Genomic DNA, 27441 nt, shown 5'->3' on the forward strand with positions numbered 1-27441 from the left:
GTACACAGTCTTTTGCCCAGAGTAGGGAGCATAGGTTTAATGTGAGAGGGGAAAGGAACCTGAGGAGTAACTTTCTTATATAAAGGATGATGGGTATATGGAATGAGTTGCCGAAAGAGGTAGTTGAGTTATTATCTTATTGTTTAAGAGACATTTGAACTGTTACATGGATAGGATAGGTTTAGAGTATTATGAGCCAAGCATGGGCAGGTGGGACTAATGTAGATTGGGCATGTTGGTTAGCATGGCCATGTTGGGCCAAAGGGTCTGATTCCACGTTGTATGATTCCATTACTTTATTTCCATTTCTGCATCTTGGATGGTGATTGCGGCATGTACTCAACCCATATTTCTTGACATCGATATCTTGCTGACATTGAGGGAAAGGTTATTATCCTGACACCATATTAAACAGCGGTAGAGCTGCTGCCTTACAGCGCCAGATACCCGGGTTTGATTTTAACTGTGGATGCTGTTTGTACGGAGTTTGTGTGTTCTCCCTATGATCACGTGGGCTTTCTCCGGGTGCTTCGGTTCACTCCTACATTCCAAAGACGTGCAGGGCTTTAGGTTAATTTGCCTCAGTAAATTGCCCCCAGTGTGTAGGCTAGAACTAGTGTACGGGTGATCGATGGTCAGTGTAGACTCGGTGAGCCAAAGAGCCCGTTTACACACTGTATCTCTAAACTAAACAAAACAAAACTATAATGCCCCTGTCCCACTTAGGAAACCTGAACGGAAACCTCTGGTGACCTTGCGCCCCACCCAAGGTTTCCATGAGGTTCCCGGAGGTTTTGGTCACTCTCCCTAATGGTCGAAAGTGGTTTCTGCGTGGTCGAGGCTTCTTCTATGTTCCTTCGATTATTTCAACAAAATCAAAACCGGCCTCGACTAAAAATATGTTGCCGTTTGTCGAAGCCAGTGGAGTGAGGTCGCTATTTACTTACAGGCAGTCGAAGGCAATCTCCTTCGCTGACCGGCCATTTTCATTGGCTCACTGGAGTTTTCAGGACCTAGAAGATCCTCCGGAAGATAAAATGCCCGCTAACTTTATTAAACTTCTTAAAACTGTCTCCACTCCTTCTAACCCCCCTTCTCTCCCCTTCTCTTCCCCTTCTCTCTCCCTCTCTCTCCTTCTCCCCCCTTCTCTCCCCCCCCTCTCTAATGGACTTACCGTGCTCTATGGCAGCCGTTTACCTTCCTCTTCATCGAGCAGACAGCGCTTCTCCGCTGTCCCTGGCCCCCACCTTTGCGATGTGTTTGTGTGTGTGTGTGTGTACGGTCGGTAGCAAAGATCCTGTAGGATCTTTGGTCAGTAGATGTAGCTCACGCTTCTGTCGAGGTTTTCCAGGCGAGTGACCAAAACCTCTGGCGACTCATGGAAACCTTGGGATGATTCGCAAGGGCACCAGAGGTTTCCGTTCAGGTTTCCTAAGTGGGACAGGGGCATTAATTTCTCTATCTCCGTCTTTTCATTGCTTGTGATTGGGCCCACCACAGAGGTGTCATCTGCTAACTTGTAGATGGAGTTAGAGCCAAATTTGGCTGCAGAGTCATGAATATTTAGCGAATATATTATGTGGTCTGGGGACAACATATTTACTCCTCTTGTTCATATTTGACGTGACGGAGCTACTTCTTAAGGTAGACAAAAAAGCTGGAGAAACTCAGCGGGTGAAGCAGCATCTATGGAGCGAAGGAAATAGGCGACGTTTCGGGCCGAGACTCTTCAGACTGATGTGAGGGTGGGGGGGCAGGAGGAAGAAAGGAAGAGGCGGAGACAGTGGGCTGAGGGAAAGCTGGGTGGGGAGGAGAAAGCAGGGACTACCTGAAATTGGAGAAGTCAATGTTCATACCGCTGGGGTGTAAACTGCCCAAGCGAAATATGAGGTGCTGCTCCTCCAATTTACGGGGGCCGAGACTCTTCAGACTGATGTGAGGGTGGGGGGGGGGGGGGGGGGGGGGGGGCAGGAGGAAGAAAGGAAGAGGCGGAGACAGTGGGCTGAGGGAAAGCTGGGTGGGGAGGAGAAAGCAGGGACTACCTGAAATTGGAGAAGTCAATGTTCATACCGCTGGGGTGTAAACTGCCCAAGCGAAATATGAGGTGCTGCTCCTCCAATTTACGGTGGGCCTCACTCTGGCCATGGAGGAGACCCAGGACAGAAAGGTCGGATTCGGAATGGGAGGGGGAGTTGAAGTGCTGAGCCACCGGGAGATCAGGTTGGTTATTACGAACCGAGCGGAGGTGTTGGGCGAAGTGATCGCCAAGCCTATGCTTGGTCTCACCGATGTAGAGCAGCTGACATCTAGAGCAGTGGATGCATTAGATGAGGTTGGAGGAGGTGCAGGTGAACCTGTGCCGCACCTGGAAAGACTGCTTGGGCCCTTGAATGGAGTCAAGGGGGGAGGTAAAGCGATAAGTGTAACATTTCCTGCGGTTGCAAGGGAAAGTGCCAGGAGAGGGGGTGGTTTGGGTGGGAAGGGACGAATTGACCAGGGAGTTACGGAGGGAGCGGTCTGCGGAAAGCAGACAGGGGAGGAGATGGGAAGATGTGACCAGTGGTGGGATCCCGTTGGAGGTGGCGAAAATGTCGGAGGATTATTTGTTGTATGTAACGGCTGGTAGGGTGGAAGGTGAGGAAAAGGGGGACTCTGCCCTTGTTACGAGTGGGGGGGATGGGGAGTGAGAGCAGAGCAGAGTTGAGAGCAGAGTTGCAGGATATAGAAGATACCCTGGTGAGAGCCTCATTATAGTAGAAGAGAGGAATCCCCATTCCCTGAAGAATGAGGACATCTCCGATGCCCTGGATGCAGATGCGGCGTAGACAGATGAAATGGGAATAATGGATGGAGCCCTTACAGGAAGCAGGATGGGAAGAAGTATAATTGGGAGTTGGGGATGGAGTCTTAAGAGCAGATTGGTTAATATTTTTAACATTTCCCCCTGCCCACTACCAATCCATCTGATATAGAAATTACTCCATTCATTTTATAGAATTTGAACCTACACACTTTGGTAAAGCTATTCAATTAGTCTTATTTTCCTGCATTTTTCATGTCGACGTTGCAGCTTTTTTGCATTTCATGTATCAATTAAATTCAGTTTAAAAGCAATGAATGAATCTGATTTCATCATTTTTTCAATGTTATGCCTTGCTCTTTTACCTATACCTTTAACACGATCTCCTCATAGTCACTGACTCTGTAATAGAAACTATATTTCTTTATTCTTCCAAAACTCTGCAGGGTTTTGAGCGCTTGTGTCAAAGTTCTTCTCCACTCTATGGAGAACTATTTAAATTTCTCCACGTAATCAAGGATGTGTAAGCTTAGCAGCATGTGTTATTGAACCAGGCACGTGTGGTCAGGGTAGGCACTGACTAAAATTATAACATGGTAATTACTAAATATAAATAGTAAAGGCATAGGAGAATTATGCCTATCTAAGAGATCGATCTCTTAGGTAGGCATAATTCTCTGTGCCGTTCATCCGCAGCGCTTGTAACCCTTGAAGCTCTGTGCAGCCCACGTGCCGTCAACGCTGCCTGAAGCCGTCAATTTCAAGCAGGGCTGAAGGCAGCAGAAATTCTGCCTTTGCAGCACTGCGCAGGTGCAGCAGCCTACTGCGCATGCGCAGCGCTAGTTTCTAGGCGGGGTTTTCAAATATGGATTGGCATTATTTTAAGTGTATCTTAGGAAACAGGGAGCTCGTGTACCAATGATGTGGTAAGTACATTTCTTGCTGATGTTTTTAAATACCGTATTTCCCGGGGTGTGGGGGTGGGGGGAGAGCTCCTTTCACAGTGTTTGGGGAGTCTGGCCCGGGGTAAAGTTGCGGCGAGGGTAGGAGCGTTGTGAAGGAGGGGATCTGGATCATACCAGTAACCCACTTGCGACGCTCCTTGCACGGAGCCACTGCATTGTGGCCGGGGCGAGGCGGGGTGGGGGGGAGAAGTAGTTCGGGTGGCTGCGAGCGGCCGCCGGGCCAGACAGCGGAACCAGCCGCCACCTCAGTACCTTCTCCCGGCCCCCGCTAACCTCTGGCAGCTCTCCGTCTAAAAACCTCTCTCCTGCCGCTCGCTGGCCTCACTCATGTCAGCTGCTTCCCGCAAATCCTTAAATTCTGACAGCGCGATTGAGGTTACACGGCTGTGGGAATTTAAGGATTAGCAGGAAGCGACTGACATGAGCGAGCAGCAGGTGAGAGGTGTTCAGACGGAGAGCACTGCTAGAGCTGAGCGGGCCGGCAGAAGGTGCTGAAATGGCAGCCAATTCTGCTGTCGGATCCCGGCGGCCGCTCGTAGCCACCCGAGCTGCTTATATCCCCGCCTACAGTGCGGTGGTTTCGCGCCCTGAGTGCTGCGGCAGCGTGAGTGTGAGTTACTGCCATTATCCTCGACCCCCTCCTTCTCAACACTCCTGCTCTCCCCGCAACTTTACCCCTGGCACAGACTCTCCACACGCTGTGAAAGGAACTCTCCCCCCAATTGGTCCCTTGAACAAGTATTGTCATTCAATAAGATGACAACTGATTCAACTTTTCCCTGTGCTCCCGTTTTTCCCCACCATCTCTCCACCTGCCATCACCCTTCACCCCCCCACACATTCAGTAATTCAGAATAAAGGAGACTAGGAAGCCTTGGGCAAATTGAATTGTTACTGTTTTTATTTATATTTTTTATTTTTACGGGAAGAACAATCTGCGCATCTTTTTAAAAAGCCGACTGACTGCCTACCCTGAGTAATTACTCACGGCACGTGCCTGTATTGAACCATTTTGATGGTTCAGTTGGGTGCGACAATACAGGCAGGGTGAGTTGGGGATACTAAGCTCACTGTTACTGTATATGAAGCTGGAATTGGAGGAAAGTAGATATCTTCAAATTACTGGAGGTTTAGTTGAGAGATACAGCATGAAAAACAGGCCCTTTGGCCCACCGTGTCCACACCAACCAGCGATCCCTGCACATTAACACAAGCTTACACACACTAGGGACAATTTACACTAATAGACAGTATACAAACCCAAGCCAATTAACCTCCAAACCTGTACGTCTTTGGAGTGTGGGAGGAAACCAAAAATCTCAGTGAAAAATATGTGATTTTTTTCTATACAAATCTCAAATTGTGGAGTACAGAGGCAAATAAATAAACGACAGGTCTTTGTCCCAAACACTATGGAGGGAACTGTACCTTTCCTCTCCTAGAGCACATACCATGAAGACGGGATAGAGAAAATATATAATTATGCACATGAAATGAGGCTGAAGGAAAGAGATAAAAATGGAAGCAGTATAGAAGTGTCCAGTCATAAATATTATAACTAAATTGGATGCAAGTGCTATTTTTTGTAATTCATAGTTTACAGTACCATAGTGCATTACTCATATCAGTTTATCTTTACTACTACACCAGAATATTCACTGCACCATTTTCACATTTTGAGCGGAAATCTCACAATACAGGGCATCCCATACAGAATATTCATCAATTGCCAATCAATTGTGAGGATTAATATTGAGACTTGAAAATCTAATAACCTCTAAGTGGTTTTATCTCAACATTATTTTAGATGAACAAAGCATTATTGATTTTCTCTGGTATCACAGATAGATTAAGAGAAATCAAGGATAAAAATAACTTCAAGGACTGGCATCTTTGAAAAGGACTGGTTCGAAAGTGGAAACTGAGAAGGGTTGTATGAGAACACAACTTGGATCTGTAAAATGCTACAACCGTGAATAATGTGTGTGATATTAATGTAACAGCCTTAATTTGCATAACATTCATAATGTTCAAGCAAAACTAATAAATTTAAGTTTTGTTTTTATCTTCCATGTAAGAGAGGCATCTTTCAAAAGCAGTTAATATTATGTGCATTAACCATTGTGATCAGGAGTTACATGGTGCCAGTGGAAGTTGAGAATGTGCGGATAATTCTAATAGTATGTTACAAAAACATCATATAATATGAGAGAATTATTACGTTAATTCATTCAAAAATTTACCAAAATCACTCCAATATTATCTTAGGCCGTCCCTCAGGTTCTAGGGTGCCTTCTTTTATTATAATATTTAACTGTTCTTAAATAGTTTCAAGAATTTTTTTTCATCTTAATTTCTTTTTTAGAGATTTCTTCCACAACCATTTTATTGTCCAGAAATTCATCTCCATGTCCAGAAATGTATGTGTCATGTAGCAGCCTCACAGCACATCGTACCTATCTCCAATATTCATTCCTTTAAAGTTAATGGGATAATTTTCAGGGACAACGTGGAATGTGCCTGCTATTACCCAATCACATAATGCAAAACCTGCAATACAACAATGCAAGACCCAGATTGAACCTGGGGCATCATATCCAGTATTATCTTGCATTTTAACTGAGATTTTGACATTATCAGCAAATCTTTAGTCTTCTTGATTTAACAACCAAGAACAATTTCAAATACCAAGACAGCAGATTGTAATTTAAAAAAAAATTTAGGATCTATAAAAGTTATTATGAAATTATCATTATCATAAAAACATATTAATTCATATAATTTAGATAAGGAAGCCTGATCCCTGACGATGTCTCCTGATTGCTTGTGGGAAACTCAACTCGCTTTTCTTGGGATGTTATGGTGGTGGGAGCCCGACGTTAAATGCATTTTTGATGGGAAGTGGGAAGGAACAGAACATCGTTTTCTTTCCTGATAATTTTGCACTTTCCAGTAATTCCATCAATTACCTAGAAACCTGATTTTAAATACTGAATAATAACATTAAAAAACTATATTGAATAATATACTATGTTGACATCTGATGACATGGTTTTGAGTGATTTACGTATGTAGGAGTTTTTTTAATTGAATTTTAACCCCCGCAAATAGCGATTAGAGTGAATTAAAAATCACTTTTTTGTGCACAGATTTATTAATATTAAGCTCATCCAGTTGCAATGTTTTTTTTAAAAAAAGTAAATTTTAAAGGTGATTAACTTTATTTGGAGGTGTGACCAGTTTTGTAGGTGGTGCCAGATTACATGATAACGTTTTTGAAACCTGTGTAAAAGATCCCAATAACTCTGCTCTGGAGGTAATTTGTAATTAAAATTGCTTGTTCTTTATGATGGTTTAGTTGATTTAAAGCAAGCTTTAGTGAAAAATAATTGATAAACCTGATGGAAAACTTGTCCATTGGAGCTTCCATGCATAACATTTAGAGTACCCCAGAAGTCGTAGAAATCTAAAATATTTTTAAAATGATGGAAGTACTCATCAGATTAGGAAGCATATATGGACATATAGGCATCAGATCATTGACCTGAAATATCAACTCATTCTTCCTCCATATACGGTGCCTACCCTCCTGAATATTTCTTGAATTTTATACCTTGAATGTTAGTGGTACACAGAACAGACTGTAATCAAGGAGGCCTTTGATGTAGAATTCAACAGGCTGACATAGGACTTTCCATGCTAATTTAATTTACTACCTAGATAATTTTAATTATGTCTGGCTTTCAGAAGTTAAAAATAAATACTAATAAAAAGCAAACCAATTTATAATCAATATACGTCATGCTCATCTGCTGAGGACATCATTTAATTAAGCTTCCAACTCAATAATACTGTATTATCATCTTTCAGGCATTTGAACTATTAATTATCTTACCAATATCTCAAAATGAACCTCATTGTACCAGAATTATAATGTTTTGGGGTATGAGAGATGTTTCCAATATTTCTATCAATATAATAGAGCTATAAAAACATTGGAACATAATTAAAACTGATTCAAACATAGCCCAAAGCAAAACCAGCAATTCTTATTGTTGAGGAAATAATGGGGCCAATCTTCCACCCTTATGTTGGTACTTACCCGGGCATCTCCTTGATTCCAACACTAACATTAGTCAAATTCAATGTTAGCATTTTCTACTCTGTGGTCTGTACTGCTGATAGCCCCATTCAGTTGTCTGCTTGGGCTGACGAGAAAGAATGAGAGATATTATCTCCTGGAAGTAGTTTTTGTAGATATTTATTGTTTAGATGCATTTGTTTAAAAAAAATAGTTTTTAGTATATTGTGTACTTTTGTTTAGATGTTAAAAAAAAATCAATATTGCTCGGTTGTTTGCGAATGTCAAAGGGTATGAAAGTCAAGGGGTTTGGGGAAAAATGAGAAAGTAGTGTTGAGGCTGAGCCATGAATCTATTGAACTGTGGACAAGCTTCGATGGAAGCTGTTTCTTAAGTTCTTGATCTGACATCTTCAATTTGGATACTATTAATCTTCAAAGCTCTGTTTGCAGGAGATCCCCTTTGAAGTTGTTTCCGCAATGTAACAGCAATAAAATAATTCCATTCAAAAACAGAATTAAAGTCAGTGAGTGTGGAGAGTTGCCATGGCATAGATTGATCCAAATGTCCAGAATAATTGTCACATGCTTGCTACTTACAGTTCCATAGAAATTACTAAATTTCAAAACATTTTAAGAATATCTGGAAGTGGCAGCACACTGCTTCATATATTTGTATGAAATACTTTAATAATTTAATATCTTCCTCTAATTCAGGGTTTTCAACTTTTGATAGTTTGGCTTAGGACCATAAAGCATTGAATTGAAGATTTTATGGCAGCTACATTTAAACTAAAGATGGATATTTGTTTTTAACCATTATAAAAGCAGCATTTCTGAGTTACAAAGAGAAGGAAGGTGCCAGCTCCTTCTACCTTATATTATTCCACCAAATTATTTCTTGGGAATTTGCTTGTAGTTTTTACAGATTTACATTGGAGGTTGTTGTAAATCTGTAAGAAGTCCCCTCGATTAACCTGCAGTACAGGTGTCACATCTTGTGTTGGTCATAATCACACATTCTTGCCTAGCTCCTCTCCACAATTATAACAACTAAATTGGGTAAGTCTTATTATAATCTGGCAAAAAAAAAGGCAGCTGGAGCACCAGGATAGCTTCCAGGAAACTGGAGCAGCAGGATTTGCAATCTCATCACATCTCTCAGTGAATCTCCCAGTGGACTTTAAATAATGGCGCCAATAATGGCAATGTCTGCAAAAAGAATTTCACTGTGCAGTTGCATATGTGACAAATAAAGCGCTATTGAAGTATTGGTGGCAGCACCCACTCACACCACACTGCTGTATTTTCCACACCAGACTAAAATGACCAAACTAATCAAGTTGTTAAATTGTAGGGCATTGATTTTATGCATTTTCATTTAGTGAGCCTGTGGGTGGTCCAAAGGTTTGCAGAGTGGTTTATTTGTGTTCAATTCACCTTTAATAAAATCACCTGTAAGATAGAAAAAAAATCCAAAGGGGACATCAAGCTATTAAATTTCCATATAGAAGGAATTAATGTACCTAATAACCTTTGGGGGAGGAAATGTGCCATTTTAATCAAGTCTGGTTTATAAGTGATTGATTCTTCAATGTTTCTCAATTACCCCATCAATGCACTGAATTGACAGCATTGCCTACTTCCCAAGATTCACAAAAGTTGTTAAGGTCATTGCTCAGAAATTTCAGAGCTGTTTCAGTTACAGTATCAACATCCAGTCACCTTGCACTATTGTTTAGTTTAGAGACCTTGTGGACCTTTTTTGTTTGCTCTACAGGTTAAGAAGTGGCCTATTGGAAAGCATGGATTGCTGTATGATCGTGCCTGGATGATTGCCAACCATAATGGTATCTGTCTTAGTCAGAAGCAGGAGCCCAGGCTTTGCCTGATTCATCCATACATTGACCTGGAACAAGGGATCATGACCATCAGTGCAGAAGGTTAGAAAATATGATGACCTTTGGAATCTTTAATTGCAAAAATCATTCTGAAACATCCAAGATATTATTGAAAAAAATGCAATTTAAACTTTCCAAACTCTTCCTGCTTTCCTTCATTTATTTCCTGTTAAAATATCTGATATCAATGGGGAAGGTGGGGGAGTAGCAGAATCCCTTCCACTTACCTGTTTTTATCAAGCAAAGCACAAAGGGCTGGAGGAACTAAAATGGACAGACTACATTTTGAATTGGGACCTTTCTTCAAACTCTATTTTTCATTCAGTCGTAGCAAACTTATCAGTGGTATTATTAATTCAATCTTGCTCTGCATTCTTAATGAGAGCCCTGGGAGATTATACCAATCGGTTTGTGGTCAATTCACATAATAGGTCCACCTGTTGAAGAAATTGTGAATATCTGAACATCATTCACAGCTGCAATGCACCATCCCTGTTTCCACAACTCGTCAAAAATATTTGAGGGTAGTGAGATTTCTCTGATGGCACATCAGGGGCAGGGGTATCCACTGGGATTGCCAATTCTCTTGGGTATTGGAGCCTGTTTTAATATGACGTATTTAGTTTTTTAGTTTAGAAATACATCATGGAAATAGACCCCTCAGCACATCGAGTCAGTGCTGACCATCGCTCACCTGTTTGCACTAGTTCTATGTTATCTCATTTTCTTATCCACTCCCAATACATTGGCCAATTTATAGAGACCAATTAACGTAGAAACCCAGGATCTTTGGGATGTGGGATTAAACTGGAGCGCCCGGAGGAAACAGGGAGAACATGCTAACTCTACAAAGTTACCACCCGAAGCCAGGATCGACTGGGTCTCTCACGGAGATGGCAGCTCTACCAACTGTGCCGCTGTGTCGCCTATACTTTGCTTTCAGCATACTTATTATAACTTAATTATCCTCTTTAAATATTAATACACACTGTCATTGGCTTATCTGGTCTTTTATTTAGAATTAATCTGACATTTTTTTACTTTATTTCTTTAATTTTGACTTTTTTCCTGAATGCGAAGACTGAACCTGTCAATTCACTGTCCCTTATTCGTACCCAAGCAATTTAGAGGTCATTCTACATTATTTTCCTGCAGGCATAGTTTTCTTCCCTTTCTCATTCCTTTTCAAGGGAGTCTGCATCTGAAATGTCATCTTTTGTTATTTTCACAGATTCTGTGTGTTGATTCCAACATGTTTGAAACCCTTTACATTTCCAGCATCTGCAGTATTTTCAGATCTGTTGAAAATTATATATTCTATGTGTCATCGAACAAAGCACTTTTCCTCAGCCAATTGAAAATCAGCTTCTATTAAAAGCTGCAATGAGAACCCCCAGTTAGCAGTTGGCAATTACTGAATGTCGATCACCAACAGAAGCATTGTTTCTTAAATAAAAAATAGACACTATCCCCAGGATATATTCCACAATACCAATGATGTTTCTTCCGGACCAGAAAGGAAAATAAAAAAGCAAAAAAAATAATATTAGATTTGAACAGCGAAACAATATTTTCAAACAGAATTCCATGTGTGCACGTGGAACATAATGATTTTCACATAATACAATATTGCACCTGTAAAGCAGCCAGGAAAAATAGGTATGGAATGAAGTACAAACCCACTGACAACTGAGGAAAAAAAAGTCACCCACACGGGAAAAACTCAGATCTGGAGACAGTTGTAATATTTCTGCTGACACATAAATTTATTGCCATGCTCACAGGAGGACCAGAAGATATTGAAGGCATTATTGTGATATATAGATAGCACTGCACACAGAAAATACTATCAGGAATGTTTAACTTGTGGTTGGTAGCACAGCAGCCTTCTTATCACTTCAAACTTTCCCTGTTGTTCCCCTGAGATTAGAAATGTTGTGAATGCAGCTATGAGGCCTTTTGAAGGTTGGTTTTGTCTGTCCGTAAAATTATGGGGAACATTTTGCTTCATTACTATCCTGTAGGGAAGGAATCTACTGTCAAACTTGACAAGCTCTCTCGTGCCCCAAAGCTGATCCCAGTGTGCCAGGAATCAGAAGATTCTACAATGTGTGTCATTAGGAAAGTGGTAGCTGCCTTATCCTGCTCTCTCTAGTCTCCCTGACATGCATTACTTGTAGAAAAGTAGAGATTACTATCTGTGCAATTCTCCATTTTAATTTCTTCCATCCTTCCAAAAAGTCAGATGATAGGACTTTGTTTTCTGCCTTCCCAATGTTATTGGTATTGACTTTTCGCTCATACTTCACCTTCACAGAATAACTTGTGCCTTATCTGTGACATCTTTTATCGTCAAACTTCGGAGGGAACAAAATTTATGTTGAATACCTGTGTGTCTCTCTGGGGGTCAAATTCCCTGCGACAGTTTATACTACTGTACACTGCTTCTAATAAAAATACAAATTTAAAAAATTAAAAAATTCCCTGCGACAGCACATTTGTGGCAGTACTTAACTCCATTGAACTGAATGGTATCTCTTCATTGCTCCCACTCCAATGCTGAGTATTGGCCTTTATATATTTAAATATTTGTATCAACTTGGAATGCAGCACATCAGCTGATATTTGGAAACCCAACAGCAAGTCTGGCAACTTCTAGAGAGAGCAGACAATATTTCAGGTTGATGAACGTTCATCAGAGCCTTTCATCTATGATTTGATTAAAGGTTGTCAACTTGAAATACAAACTTTGTTTCAGACTCTATGGCTCCCTGATCTGCTAAGTATTTCATGCATTTAAAGTTTCCATTTCAACTTTTCAGTTTCTGTATTATTTTGCTTTTACTATAATGAAGAACATACCTAGCCAAGACATCATCCTGAGATTGGCAAATGTGCTTTTGGAAGGACTATTAAGTACGTCTTGATATAAATGGTTATTGTGCTTCATTGCTTCAGGAATGGATACCATAATGGTGCCACTAGAAGAAGTAGGAAAACAATATTCACTGCAAGTCTGTGAAACTAAAGTCTGTGGAGATAGGTGAGTAGCCGACAATGAGCTGGAAATGTGCTGTTTGCATTTGAAGCTGGAACCTGGTTAGACTTGGTTAAACGGGCAGGATGGATAACCAATGAGTTAATTAAATAGCACAATGGAAGTTGAGCATGGACATGGTGTTCTAATCTGTTTAGTTTAGTGATACAACACGGAAACAGGACCTTCGGCCCACTGATTCCACACCAACCAACAATCCCCGCACATTAACGCCAGCCTACACACTAGGGCGAATTTACATTTATACCACACCAGTTAACCTACAAAACTGTACGTCTTTGGAGTGTGGGACGAAACCAAAGCTTTCGGAGAAAACCCACACAGGTCACGGGGAGAACGTACAGACGTGCACCCGTAGTCAATATTGAACCCGGGTCTCTCGCGCTGTAAGGCTGTAACTTTACCGCTGCGCCACTGTGCTGCCCTAAAATTAAAATTAGAATTAAAGAAGTTTAATTTTGATTTTTGGGGGGATAAAGTTGCTACCTGGCAGCAAATGGGGAATGCCTTTTGGTACATATTTAATAGCTCCTCGTAAAATTTGGTGGAGAAAGCTAAGAATATCCCTGATTTTCTGTGTAATAGGGAATTTTACCTATGAGATTATTGCTGGGCACAAACTGGAGACTCCCAATCATAGTGCATAGTTACATTGATTAAGATTTGGACATGGAAGGAACTTACTATGTGGAAAATGCATTGAATTTGGCTATTCTAGTAGACTTGTGGATGTTCCAATGGGTGTACATTGATATGAACATGATATAAGATGATTTAATGATGCCAAATGCAGAAACGTAAAACTGAAGAATGTAAGGTTGTTGTGTGACAATAGACAATAGGTGCAGGAGTAGGCCATTTGACCCTTCGAGCCAGCACCGCCATTCAATGTGATCATGGCTGATCATCCCCAATCAGTACCCCGTTCCTGCCTTCTCCCCATATCCCCTGACTCCGCTATTTTTAAGAGCCCTATCTAGCTCTCTCTTGAAAGCATCCAGAGAACCTGCCTCCACCGCCCTCTGAGGCAGAGAATTCCACACACTCACCTCTCTCTGTGATAAAAAGTGTTTCCTCGTCTCCGTTCTAAATGGCTTACTCCTTATTCTTAAACTGTGGCCCCAGGTTCTGGACTCCTCCAACATCGGGAACATGTGGTTAGTTTGGTTGTGTGGCAGATCCAACAAATGAAATGAGTGTGACCAAGTACATTTTGAAAATGAAAAGTGAATGGAAGTATGGCCAAGATGCTTTTCAAACTGTGGGGGGTGGGGCTGGAAAGAAGAGAGCCAATATGAGGGCGGCAATATTTAAAAGTAAAAACTGTATGATTCCACGTCAGATTTTAAATTAAAAAAAGTGCTGGAGTAATTCATCAAGTCAGGCAGCATCTTTGGAGAACATGGACAGGTGATGTTTCAGGTTGGGACCCCTCTTCACACTGATTATAGTGGGGGGTGGAAGAAAGCTGGAAGCGAGGAGGGGCAGGACAAAGCTTGGCAGGTAATAGGTTGATACAAGGGGAGGAAGTTTCCACAGCTGGTGGTGGACAAAGGCCAGAGATGAAAAGACAGGAGGTATGAGACATAAGGATTGAAGAATTGTGAATTGTGAAGGGATACAGGTAGAAGGGGAGGGGTTGGGGAGAAATAGGTGGGGCACAGGAAAGGAAAAAGGGGGAGGTTAGGGGGGGAAGAAGGGAGAGGGAGATGGTTATGTAGTTATCTAAAATTGGAGCTTTTAAAGTTTCTTATCATTGGTTTGTAAGCTACCCTAGCAGAATATGATGTATTGTTCCTCCAGTTTGTGTGTGGCCTCACTCTGGCAATGGAGGACGCCTAGGACAGAAAGATCAGTATGGGAATAGTAGCTAGCCTGGTTAGCAAATGAGAGATCCCATAGGCATTAGTGGACTGAGTACAAGTATTTGGCAAAACGGTTGCAGAGTCTACGCCTGGAGTCGGAGGATGCAAGCATGATACTAAATGAGAATGGGCTAATTTGGGACAGTCAGCATGTCTTTGTGTGGGGCAGCTCATGTCTTACATACTTGAGTGAGTTTTTTGAGGAAGTGACAAAGGTGATTGAGTGTAGAACAGTGGATGCTATCTACATGGACTTTAGTAAGGTATTTGACAAGGTCTTCCAGGATAGCATGATCCAGAAAGTTAAGATGCACAGGATCTACAGTGATTTGGATTCAGAATGGGCTAATATATTGAAGACAGAGAGTATTGGTGGAAAGGTGTCATCTAGCTGGAGGTCTTTAACCAGTGGTGTACCACAGGGTTCAGTGCTCTGTTGTTTGTGATATATAAATGATTTAGTCGAAAATGTAGATGTGATGGTTAGTAAGTTTGCAGATGACACCAAAATTATGCAGTTGTGGACAGTGAAGAATGCTGTCCAAGGATACAGCGGGCTATAAATAGTTACAGAAATGGGAACAAAACTGGCAGATGGAGTTTAATCCGGGCAAGTGTTTGATGTTGCACGTTGGGAAGTCAACTGTAAGGAAAAAGTATACAGTTAATGGCAGGATCCTTAACAGCGTTAATGTGCAGAGGGATCTTGTGGTCCAAGTCCATGAGTCCTAGAGCCTTACAACTTCGGACCAACTTTCCCACACCGACCAACATATCTCATCTACACTAGTCCCACCTGCCCGCGTTTGGTCCATATCCCTCCACACCTGTCCTATTCATGTACCTGTCTAAAGGTTTCTTAAACATTGCAATAGTACCTCATTGGATGGCTCCTCCTCACATTGAGGAGGAGCCATCCTGGGGAACGGCTGCTAACCAGCAGCTGTCCGTTCAATTCACTTTTTTAAATTAGTTTTTAGTGAATTTTGTCCTATGTTTGTTGGGGAATTTGACTTTTTTATGTGGGGGGGAAGGGGGAAACTATTTTCTAGGTCCCTACCTGGTCGGTGAGGCAGCTTTGTCCCCGGGCTGCACCGTCGACCCGTCCTTGCGGCCTACCAGCGGGAGTGGAGCGGCGTTTTCCTGGCAGGGACCGCCCAGCACCTTCAACTTCGGTGGCGGCACAGCGCTGGAGCGCTATCGTGGAGCGGGCAATGCCTTGCCTGGGTCGCCGCGCTGGGACCGCCGTGATCAACACCGTCGAGCTGCGGGACTGTGGAGCGGCGGCGCCGACTTTACCATCGGGAGCCTCGGAGCACCAACCGACGCGGCCCTGTCGGCTTCGGAATGCCACGGACTCCGGTAGGGAATCGGCCGTTCCAGCCGTCCCAGCCGCTGTGAGGACTCTCCCGACACCGGAGCAACACCACCTGGCGAGAACGGCCAGGAACATCGGGGCTCCGTAGAGGCAACTGTGGAGGCCTCAATAGGCCTGACCATGGGAGAACTGGGGATGGGGACTGGACATTGTGCCTTCCCCACAGTGGTAACCATTGTGGGGGGATGTTTTTTTGTGTGTAAATGATTATTTTATTCTGTGTCCAAGATGGCTGCCGGAAGGGAGAGTGTACGCTGGCGCGCTTTAGCTGCCGCTGCTCTCTCTTCATATTGTGTTTTTGATTTTTGTCTTTGGATTGAATTCGGTCTTTAATTTGTGTACTAGTGATGTCTTTACTATTTATTTCATTCCGCTTACATGTTTTTACTCTATTTGCTAAATTTTGTAAGGTGTCCTTGAGACTCTTGAAAGGCGCCCATAAATAAAATGTGTTATTAATATTATTACCTGCCTCAACCACCTCCTCGGACAGCTCGTTCCATACACCCACCACTCTTTCTGTGGAAAAAGTTACCCCTCAGGTTCCTATTAAATCTTTTTACCCTCACCTTAAACCTATGTTCTCTGGTTCCCAATCCTCATGGTCTGGGCAAGAGACTCCGTGCATCTACCCAATCTATTTCTCTCATGGTTTTGTACAACTCTGAGATTTCTTTATCATTATGCATTTTGGTACTACTTCTAGTGCTGATAATCACTTCTAGTGCTGACAATCATAAAAATGCTGGAAATCTGAAATAAAAACATAGAAGGCTGGAAACACTTAGTAGGTAAGGAAGCACTTGTGGGAAGAGATGCAGAATTAATGTTTCAGGTCTGAGACGTTTTGTCAGAGAGGAAAATCTAGACTGGGAAACAGCCTTGGTCCAACGAAGAATCTCAGTCCTGAAAAGTTAACTCTGTTTCTCTCTCCACAGATGTTGGCTGAGTTACTGAGTGTTTTCTAGATTTATGTAGGTGAGCATACATGATTGTCACTGAAGATTCTGCAACAATTTATTTTGACAAATAGCTTAAATAATGGTCCAATTTTCAAGCATGAGGATAACTTGGATAACTTCAACCCAATGTTGCCACCCTCTGGCAGAAAGGAGTATGTACACATTGGCAGCTCTACTACAAAATAAATTCAGGGTCACATAGTATCAGGAAGGAAACATAAAAGTGAGTTACTAATGATAAAAAGATTTATTTTAAAACAAGAAATAATAATTTAAGTTGGCTTTGTTTCTGTATGGATTTGTTTTTAAGCAGTTTCAATGTTGAGAGAGAGCAGTATTTACCAACCCAAAATTTGAATAAAAGGCAAAATACTAAATCTCTGCCTATTTTGAATTCAGTATACATTTCCAATAAAAGTTCTATTTGGCAAAGTTGCTTCTGCTGAAATACTAAACTACATTTTTAATAATGATTGACGACAAAGTCTTGACACTGGTATTTAAATGATGAATGATTGAAGCTGGCCGGATAGAACATAGAACAATACAACACAGGAATAGGCCTTTGACCCACGATGCCTGTGCCGTACAAGATGCCAAATTAGCCTTTTCTACCTGTGTGTGATTCATATCCCTCCATTCCCTTCATATTCATTTCGCTATCCAATAGTCTCTTAAACACCACTATCTACTTCCACCATTACCCCTGGGTTCCAGGCTCCAACCACTCTCTGTGTAAAAGAAAGCATGCCTTCACATCTCTTAAACTTTCCCCTTCTGACCTTAGAGCTGTGCCTCCAGCATTTGACATTTCCACCCTGTGAAAGAAAATCTGACTGCTTACCATATCTGTGCCTCAGAAGTTTATAAACATATGTCAGATCTCCCCTCAACCACCCCAATGCTCCAGATAAAACATTCCAACCTCCCGTTATAGTTTATACCCTCTAATGCAAGCAGCACTCTAGTAAATCTTTTCTACAACCTCTCCAAAGCTTCCACATCCTTACTGCAATGGGGTGACCAGAACGGTAAATAATATTCCAAATGTGTTCTAATCAAAGGTTTATAAAGCTGCGCCATGACTTCCTGACTCTGACACTGAATGGCCCGACCGATGATTGTAACCATACCAAATATCATCTTCACTCTATTTGCATGTGTTGCTGCTTTCAGGGATATATGGACAACCCCAGGTCCCTCTGAATAACATGATGTTAAAGATGCTGCCATTGGCTGTACAGTTACCCCTTATTTTTCACCCCTCAACACACATCACCTCACATTCAACAGGAATAGGCTTTGAAAATTATAGACATGATCTGAAATTATAGATATGATTGCACATTCATTGATAACAGACTATTTGCAAAATATAGATATGATTAAACCTGAGAGAGAGCAGGGAAACAATTTTCCATACAGGTTAATGAGGCTATGAAATATCATATAAGGAACATTAAAGGTCAAGAATGGCACTGTGGCAACATTTGAAATAGGTTCACTGGATGGATTGCAGAGTGTAAAGGAATATGAGGTTTCATGTGGAAGATGCCCATTTTTGTAATCATTCACTTTGTTTCTGAGTTAGAATTCAATCTATTTTTAGGAGCTTTAAGGTTGAGTACTTTAATTGGAAGCTAGCAATGGCCAGAACTCCCTTGGTTATATTTTTTAAACTTTAGATGCGTGTGATGCTGGCAAATTTGTTTTAATCACCTATTTCTACCTGCCCTGAGTATGTAACGTGGGACTGTAGTTGAATTTGCACCGATACTTTTCCTGAAGGGCATAAGTGTTGTAGTTTTATAATAGTGGTTCAGATTGTGTGATCATTTTATATGATGCCAGCATTCACTTCTCCAGATTTACTTAACTGAACCTTCCCAATTTATTTTCATGTAATTTGAACATTACTGGCTCAATTATCTGTATTTCCCACCCTGGTCTCATCGGCCTCCTCAGAATCCACGGGACTGAAGTGCAAGCAGGTGCTACTTAATCCTGAGGGACAATGTAAGATGAGGCCGTTACAGCTTTGTTATAAAATGAAAGGGAAGACAATTAATTTGCAAGGTACCATCAAATACTCTACCAATCTTGGGACTGTTACTCAGGACATCCTCCTCTATGTCCTAACCTATCTATGATCATGGGGATTTTCTTTCCCCAAATTGCCAAAAGTATGGAAGGTAATCTCACCTGTACTGTACGATTGGCTGTCACCTTGAAGGTGAAACACTTGATCTCACTTAGCCAGCTTCTCTCCAGTCCTGGGAAATTCCTGCACTCTCCCCTGGAGTTGAATGGAATTTCTGCCCCTTGTATGACAAAGCAGAAAATCCCAGAAGCATCAAGTGTGTAACTGGTTTCTTGCCTTTTTCCAGTGAGCAATTTTCTGGTGAAACATGCAAGGAACTTTGGCGCTACTGAAATGGCGTAAAATTAAAGCATAAATAATATTCTAAATGTCACAAAAAAAAGTACCAGAAAAACAAATCAGATTACAATTGATCTATTTTGATTGAAGACTGTTCACTTTCTCCTGTTTAAAGTGTTTTAACTTACCAAAATCTAAGGTTAGAAGCTGGTTCCATACCATATTGTAAAAAAATAGTGTCAATTCCCAAAGTGCCAACGCCATGCCATGGACTAGCTGGGTGGATCTTTAATCCCAAATTTAATTTCATCCTACAAACAGGCCAGGACAGGAAGATAGGATGTAAAATAAATGGAGGGAAAACTGTGCATAAACCAGATTTATACATGAGGCAGCTGTGAGGAATTTCTATTACCTGAACAAAGTTTTATTTTCAACTACAGAAAGCAACATAAGGACTAGAAGAATAGAAAAAAAAATAACAAACTATATATATATTCTGCCATTCTGGGAGATTGTGTAACATTTGGCTGGGTGGGAGAATTACTGCTGTGATGGCAAAGGGTTCACAATTGTGTGAGAGCACCAGAATGGACCTGGAATTTTTCTTTTAAAATTTTGTTTGTTTATGAAAGTTTATGAACAGCATATTTTGTTTATCACAGAGTAAAAGGACTGAACTGTGGGGAAGAAGTTGCAGGATGGATCTCCACATTTCTTGGACGGCAGAGTTGTCTGTTCCGACAGAGTTCTGATTTTCAAAGAGTGATGAAGAAACATAAGCAAGGTATTGAATGTGTATAAAAAAGTGTCATTTTTTAAGACCAACTGTGTCAAACATTGAAGCCCATTTTTTCAGTATATGCTAAACAACTCACACTACTTGGTATTACATTGCCGAATTGAAAGGAATATGATTATCAGTACATGAAGAGCCCCAAGAAATTGGCTTGGGTTTTATAGTTTGATTTCTTTAAAGAAAAGGATAATATCTTCAAACATTTAATTAAACTTTCCAACTGTAAAAAATCATTTTCTAAGGAGGTGAAAGATGTATTTGAGACTTCATAAATAGGCAAGATAAGGTGCAATAGGCGGGGTATGGTCAAATCATGGATTCTGACTGCAGTTTTAATTCACTCTGAATGTAGGGACAATGCTCTGACTTTCCTGCCTCTGAAGAGATATAGGACCCGAAATAAATCTAATGTTTTATTTTTAACTTTGAGGGCATGCTTTGCTATTAAAAGGAGTCACCTCACTTCTGGAATCCATTTGTGGACAAAGATCATGATAAGATCCAGAACTGAGTTGTCTTGGGAAAAACAAATTGTGCCGAATCCCACAAATCAATGGTATGCACCATTAACACTTGGACAAAATACCCTCATTTTCTAAAAATACTAATCCTCAGAGGAATATTTCAGAAGTAAAACAAAGTCCTAAGTTCTTTCATCTGCTTATCCTCCATCTATGAAGAGTTCACATTTCTGTACCCAGTGCTGAACATGAAATAATTGTGACTGCATTCAAAGAGTTGGAGTTTTCTCAATATTCCTTCCTCCATTAGCGCCATGAATGAGACGAGCTACTTAGTTTATTCATTGCCAGAACGTCACTACCTTGTAACGTGACTACATTTACATGTCTAACATTTTACTGCATTTGAAAGGCATGTGCAGTGCATTCAGAAAGTATTCAGATCCCTTCACTTTTTCCACATTTTGTTACGTTATAGCCTTAATCTAAAATTGATTTGTTCTAAAATTCATTTGTTTTCACATCAACCTACACACAATACCCTATAATAAAAAAGACCCTATATTCAGTACTTTGTTGAGGCACCTTTGACAGCAATTACAGCCTCAAGACTTCTTGGGTATGACACTACAAGCTTGGCACACCTGTATTTGGGTAATTTCTCCCATTCTTCTCTGCAGAGCCTCTCAAGCTCTGTCAGGTTCGATGAAGAGCATCAATGCACAGTTATTTTCAAGTCCCTCCACAGATGTTTGTTCGGGTTCAAGTCCGGGCTCTAGCTGGGCCACACAAGGACATTCACAGCCCTGTCACGATGACATTCCTGCGTTGTCTTGGCTGTGTGCTTAGGGTCGTTATCCTGTTGGAAGGTGAATGTCGTCTGAGGTCCAGGATGCTCTGGAGCAGGTTTTCATCAAGGATCTCTCTGTACTTTGCTCTGTTCATCTTTCCCTCGATCCTGTCTAGTCTCCCAGTTCTTGCCGCTGAAAAACATCCCCACAGCATGATGCTGCCACCACCATGCTTCACCATAAGTATGGTATTGGCCAGATGATGAACGGTGCCTGGTTTCCTCCAGACGTGACGCTTGGCATTCAGGCCAACGAGTTCAATCTTGGTTTCGTCAGACCAAAGAATCTTGTTTCTCATGGTCTGTGAGTCCTTTAAGTGCCATTTGGCAAACTCCAAACAGGCTGCCATGTGCCTTTTACTTAGGAGAGGCTTCCGTCTGACCACTCTACCATAAAGGCCTGATTGGTGGAGTGCTGCAGATATAGTTGTCCTTCTGGAAGGTTCTTCCATCTCCACAGAGGAACTCTAGAGCTCTGTCTTTGACCATTGGGTTCTTGATCACCTCCCCGTCCAAGCCTCTTCTCCCCCGATTGCTCAGTTTGGCCGGGCGGCCAGCTCTATGAAGAGACCTGGTGATTCCAAAGTTCTTCCATTTAAGAATGACGGAGGCCACTGTGCTCTTTGGGACCTCCAATGCTGCAGAAATTGTTTGATACACTTCCCCAGATTTGTATCTCAACACAATCCTGTCTCGCAGGTCTAAGGACAATTGCTTTGTCTTCATGGCTTGGTTATTGCTCTGACATGCACTGTCAACTGTGGGATCTTATATAGACAGGTGTGTGCCTTTCCAAATCATGTCCAATCAATTTACTTTAGCACTGGTAAAATCCAATCAAGTTGTAGAAACATCTCAAGGATAATTAATGAAAACAGGATGAACCTAAGCTCAATTTTGAGTGCCATAGCTAGAGCCAGGATTTTGCCATGAATGCCATGTGCCTTTTCATTCCTTTTTTGATGATTTCAGAAAGATATTGCCTTTTTCACGATTGAGTGCCAAAATCAGCCTTTTTTTGCCATTTGAACGTAACTTACAAGAAAATTTACACTACCGGGGCGAAACCTGGCTGTAAGTGGCGATTGGAAAGGGATGCGTGGGAAAGGGTCCAGTCTTTGTGGACTAGAGTCATGCTTTATGTAGGGGAAGTGTAGGTGGGGAATGATCTAGTCTTTCCTAACTGAAGTCAGGCTGTGAGTAGGTGTGAAGTGTTGGTTGGGGATGGGGTGTGGGGGTACCAGGGTTAAGTTTCCGTTTATCGAAACTGCAGTAGAACTCGTTCAGGTCGTTGGTCAGCTGATGATTGTCCAAGGAGTGGGGGGGTTTCCTCTTGTAGCTTGTGATTACTTGCAAGCCCTTCTGCACTGAAGAAGAGTCATTTGCTGAGAACTTGCTCCTCAACTTCTCAGACTACCTTTCCTTGGCAGCTCTGATTCCTCTTCTCAGCTTGTTCTTGGCCTGCCTGTAGAGATCTGCATCCCCACTCCTGTGGGATCTACCTCTGCAAATGTCAAAATGCCTAAAGTCAAGTCAACACCTTGTAAAAAACTGAATGATTTGGTCAGAGTGTAAGGGAGTGATATATTCTCTACAGACAACTGTGTGCTGATTTGCAAAGCATGTGAGAAAGCAGTGTATCATGAGAAGAAATATTTCGTCTCCCAGCTAAACATAAGTCGGCGGCAGAGAAACTGAAGGAAGGAAATACGCAAGCTTGTCTCCTCACATTTACTGCTGGCTCCAGTCACAAATTTGAGTTTTCGAGTGATCTGTACAAAGCATTCATTGATGCTGGAATTCTACTGTGGAAATTGGAAAACAACTCTCTCAGAGGTTTTTTAGAGAAATACACAGAGGAACATATACCGAGCGAGTCATCATTACGGAAAAATTATGTTGACAGCAACTTCAACATTGTTGTGCAGAAAATTGGAGATGAAGTTGCATGCAACAAAATATGGATCTCAATAGACGAGACAACCGATGGTGTGGGGAGATATGTTGCCAATGTGGTCATCGGTACACTGGAGGCAGGTCAACCATCAAATAACTATTTGTTGACATCGGAAGTATTGGAGAAGTCAAACAGCTCAACTATTGCTCAGTTGTTTACATCTTCACTTGCTGTACTTTGTCCAGAAGGTATAAAACACAAGAATGTTCTTCTGTTTGTGACTGATGCAGCTCCGCACATGAAAAAAGCTGCTTGTGCTCTTAAAGTTTTATTCCCCAAAATGTTGCATTTGAAATGCTTAGCTCACGGACTCCATAGAATTGCCGAGCACACACGTAGCTTGTTTCCAAATGTCGATCGCCTAGTTTCCAATGTCAAGAAAATCTTCCTCAAAGCACCGTCACGTGTGCAATTGTTTAAGGAAATTGGATCTGAGATTCCGTTACCTCCTCAGCCTGTTTTGACTATTTGGGGCACATGGCTCTCTGCTGTACTGTACTATGCTGCAAATTTTGAAAAGATAAAAGAAATCGTCAACTGTTTTGAAGAAGAATCTGTTGAAGTCAGTGAAATCATGTAGAAAAAGTCCCTCCAACGCGATCTTGTGTTTATTGCTACCAATTTTGCAAACTTCCCACAAGCTATTACTTCCCTTGAGAAATGCGGCGAAACATTAGTGAATAACTTGCAGGTTTCCAACAAAGTAACTGACGATATTCGGAAAGTTCTTGGCGATGTAGGTAAAGACATACAAGGAAAATGTGAGAGTGATTTTAGCAAACAAAGATCTTGAAGAATTACAAAACATAGCTAAAGTTCTCAAAGGTTGTTGTTATGCACAAGATATCAACATGAATATAGAGTTTGTAGCTTGTTTCGGGTATGCACCAGTGACCTTAGCTGGGGTAGAAAGAAGTTTTTCACATCTGAAGCATATTCTGTCTGATAGACGGCATATTTTAACACCAGATTATTTGAAAGAAATGCTAGTAATTATGTGCAACCAGGCAACTTGGTCATTTAATGTAGTACACCTTTATAATGATCATTTTTAACCATATTTTGGTGGTGGAAATAAATGTATTTTTATGCCCTTTTGTCAATAAATGCCTTTTTCGGGCCTTTTTTGTAATTTTATTATGCCTTTTTGGCAGCCTATTTCAGAGATTTTTAGCGCCTGAACATCCTGGCTCTAGTCATAGCAAAGGGTCTGAATATTATCTGAATGGTGTCGTTGGGAAAATGGGAAGTACAAAGAGATCTGGGGGTCCTTGTCCATCACTCACTGAAAGTAAGCATGCAGGTACAGCAGGCAGTGAAGAAAGCTGATGGCATGTTGGCCTTCATAACAAGAGGAGTTGAGTATAGGAGCAAAGAGGTCCTTCTGCAGTTGTACAGGGCCTTAATGAGACCACACCTGGAGTATTGTGTGCAGCTTTGGGGAGTGAGTGCAGTGAGTGAGGGAGTGCAGCATAGATTCACGAGGTTAATTCCTGGGATGGCGGGAACCCAGAGAGTTGTGAATTTGTGAAATTCTCTGCCTCGGAAGGCAGTGGAGGCCAATTCTCTGGATGCTTTCAAGAGAGAGTTAGATAGAGTTCTTAAAGATAGCGGAGTCGGGGGATATGGTGAGAAGGCAGGAACAGGGTACTGAATGTGGATGATCAACCATGATCACAGTGAATGGCGGTGCTGGCCCGAAAGGCCGAATGGCCTACTCCTGCACCTATTGTCTATTGTCTTATTTAAATGTGATATGTCAGTTATTTATTTCTAATTACTTTGCAAAAATTTCTAAACACCTGTTTTTGCTTCTTTATTCTGGGATATTGTGTGCAGATTGATGATAAAAAAAAAAAAGAATTTAATCCATTTTAAAATAAGGCCGTAACGTAACAAAATGTGGAAAAGGTGAAGGGGTCTGAATACTTTCTGAATGCACTGTATCTGACATATTTTGACATAATAAGATGATATATAAATTTAAAAATCATTAATTTTGGGCTAGGTATTACAATTCTTTAAGAAGAATGTTTTTATCAAAAATACAGCCTTCCGATTTTGTAACAGTGATTACATTTTAAAAGTACCTCAATAGCGATAATTGCGATTTGGGACGAAGAATGGTATATAAGTACAATCAAGTTATATAAGTTACAATCACCTTGGGATCTTCTACAATATTGGTTTTTGATTTCCTGTCATTTAAATGCTGTCGCATTTGCATTCAACTAACCAGTTGAGGTATAACGGAATAAGATATGAGATTTTACTCAAGAAATTAAGTAGGTTGTTGAAAACAACAATTGAGCTCTTTAAACACTGAAGTTGTTTTAAAATTACCCAACTCAACTGAAAGCACTTAGCAGAATGTGGAACATGAAAGAAAAGTTCTAGTTAAAGGCTTCAAATTGTAGTGGACAAGAACAAACACATTAAAAAAAATATGGTTGCTTTCTAATAATTATACTTCAAAAATCAAAAAAATAGAGTGACTAATTCATTTGTTCTAAGGTAACTTTATGTAGATTTAAATGTTGCGGATAGATGTAGAATAATATCTTCCATCCTGACCACGGATGCTGTCTGTACAGAGTTTGTACGTTCTCCCCATGACTGTGTGGGGCTCCCACACTCCAAAGATGCACAGGTTTGCAAGTTAATTGGCTTCTGTAAAGATTGTAAATTTTCCCTAGTGTGCAGGATACAGCTAGTAAACAGGGTGATCGCTCTTCAGTGCGGACTCGGTGGGTTGTAGGGCCTGTTTCTGTGCTGTATCTCTAAACTAAACTAAACTAAATAATATCTTTAAATTTTCAGTTCAAGGTCAGTCTTTGACCCAATCACCTTCCCTCTCATTGGTGAATGAAGCACAGTATCTTCTCGTAAACAGGGCAAGCATTCTACACCTGAAGGAGCAGATACTACAAAGGTAGGATCTATTCAGGAAAAGAAAATCCTGTTTAATATAACAAAGATTCACTGAGCATCATGAACATCAATTAACAGATCCAGGAAATCTGAAATAAAAACTGAAAATGCTGAAACACTTAAGAGGTCAAGTAGCATTTGCAGAAGGAGAAACATGGTTCATGTTTCAAGTAAAATACTTTTTGTTAGAATTGATTTTATTCAATTCAACATCAGTTTTTCTTGAGACTATTGCCAAAATGTTAAAAGGCAGCAATTGGAAGTCTTTTGTGATAAAAATCTTCTTCTTTCTTTCACCCACAATAAAACAAAATTTTCCCTGTTATTGCAGTCTGCCACCCATTTATAATAACGCAGACGTGCTTGGAGGCAGGGCCGTCTTAACAGCATTATAGGCCCCCGGGCAAAGCAGTGCACTGGGGGCCCCGACACTTCCAGTTTCTTTATGCCGAATCAAATCTGCCGTCATGCACTTGCGATGTTCTTCTCCGTTTTCATGTTCTACAATAACATTCTACAATACATAGATTAGCATGGGGCCCCTATGCTCGTGGGGCCCCGGGCAACTGCCCAGCGTGCCCATGCGTTAAGACAGCCCTGCCTGGAGGCACCTTTTGGAAGCAAGTTTGCATTTGCAACAGGTGCACCACAGAAGTACCCTGAAAACGAAAGGAATTCTCAAGGCACAGCCTTTTTAAAGTCAAAATCAAAGGCATCCGTGTAGGTAAATAAAATTAGGGTGAAATGAGCTCAGTAGAAAATTACTGCTCAGTAATGCCTGCTCATAAAGTGGTGGGCATATTCATATGCCTGCTCATAGCTGGTGGGCATATTCTGGCAACAGCCTCAGTATTAAAACAATTGAGCAGGTCTGTATGTACAGTGCCGTCCATAATGTTTGGGACAAAGACCATAATTTATTTATTTGCCTCTACTTCACCATTTGAGATTTGTAATTTAAAAAAAAATCACATGTGGTTAAAGTGCACATTGTCAGGTTTTAATAAAGGCAATTTTTATACATTTCGGTTTCACCATGTAGAAAAGAGAGAGA

General features: G+C 41.2%; 1 protein-coding gene across 1 annotated transcript in view; it reads left to right on the forward strand.

The window, feature by feature from the left end:
- Nucleotides 1–26779, forward strand: part of LOC116985145 (molybdenum cofactor sulfurase-like) — a 55650-nt gene extending 28871 nt beyond the window's left edge. Inside the window, exons 5-8 of the mRNA XM_033039656.1 lie at nt 9626–9788; nt 12705–12789; nt 20055–20176; nt 26277–26779. Coding sequence (XP_032895547.1) covers nt 9626–9788; nt 12705–12789; nt 20055–20176; nt 26277–26392 — 486 coding nt within the window. The 3' untranslated portion in view covers nt 26393–26779. The remainder of the gene's footprint in view (nt 1–9625; nt 9789–12704; nt 12790–20054; nt 20177–26276) is intronic.
- The last annotated feature ends 662 nt before the right edge of the window (nt 26780–27441 follow it).

Source organism: Amblyraja radiata, chromosome 2 (assembly GCF_010909765.2).
Source record: "Amblyraja radiata isolate CabotCenter1 chromosome 2, sAmbRad1.1.pri, whole genome shotgun sequence".
NCBI classification, from domain to species: Eukaryota; Metazoa; Chordata; class Chondrichthyes; order Rajiformes; family Rajidae; genus Amblyraja; species Amblyraja radiata.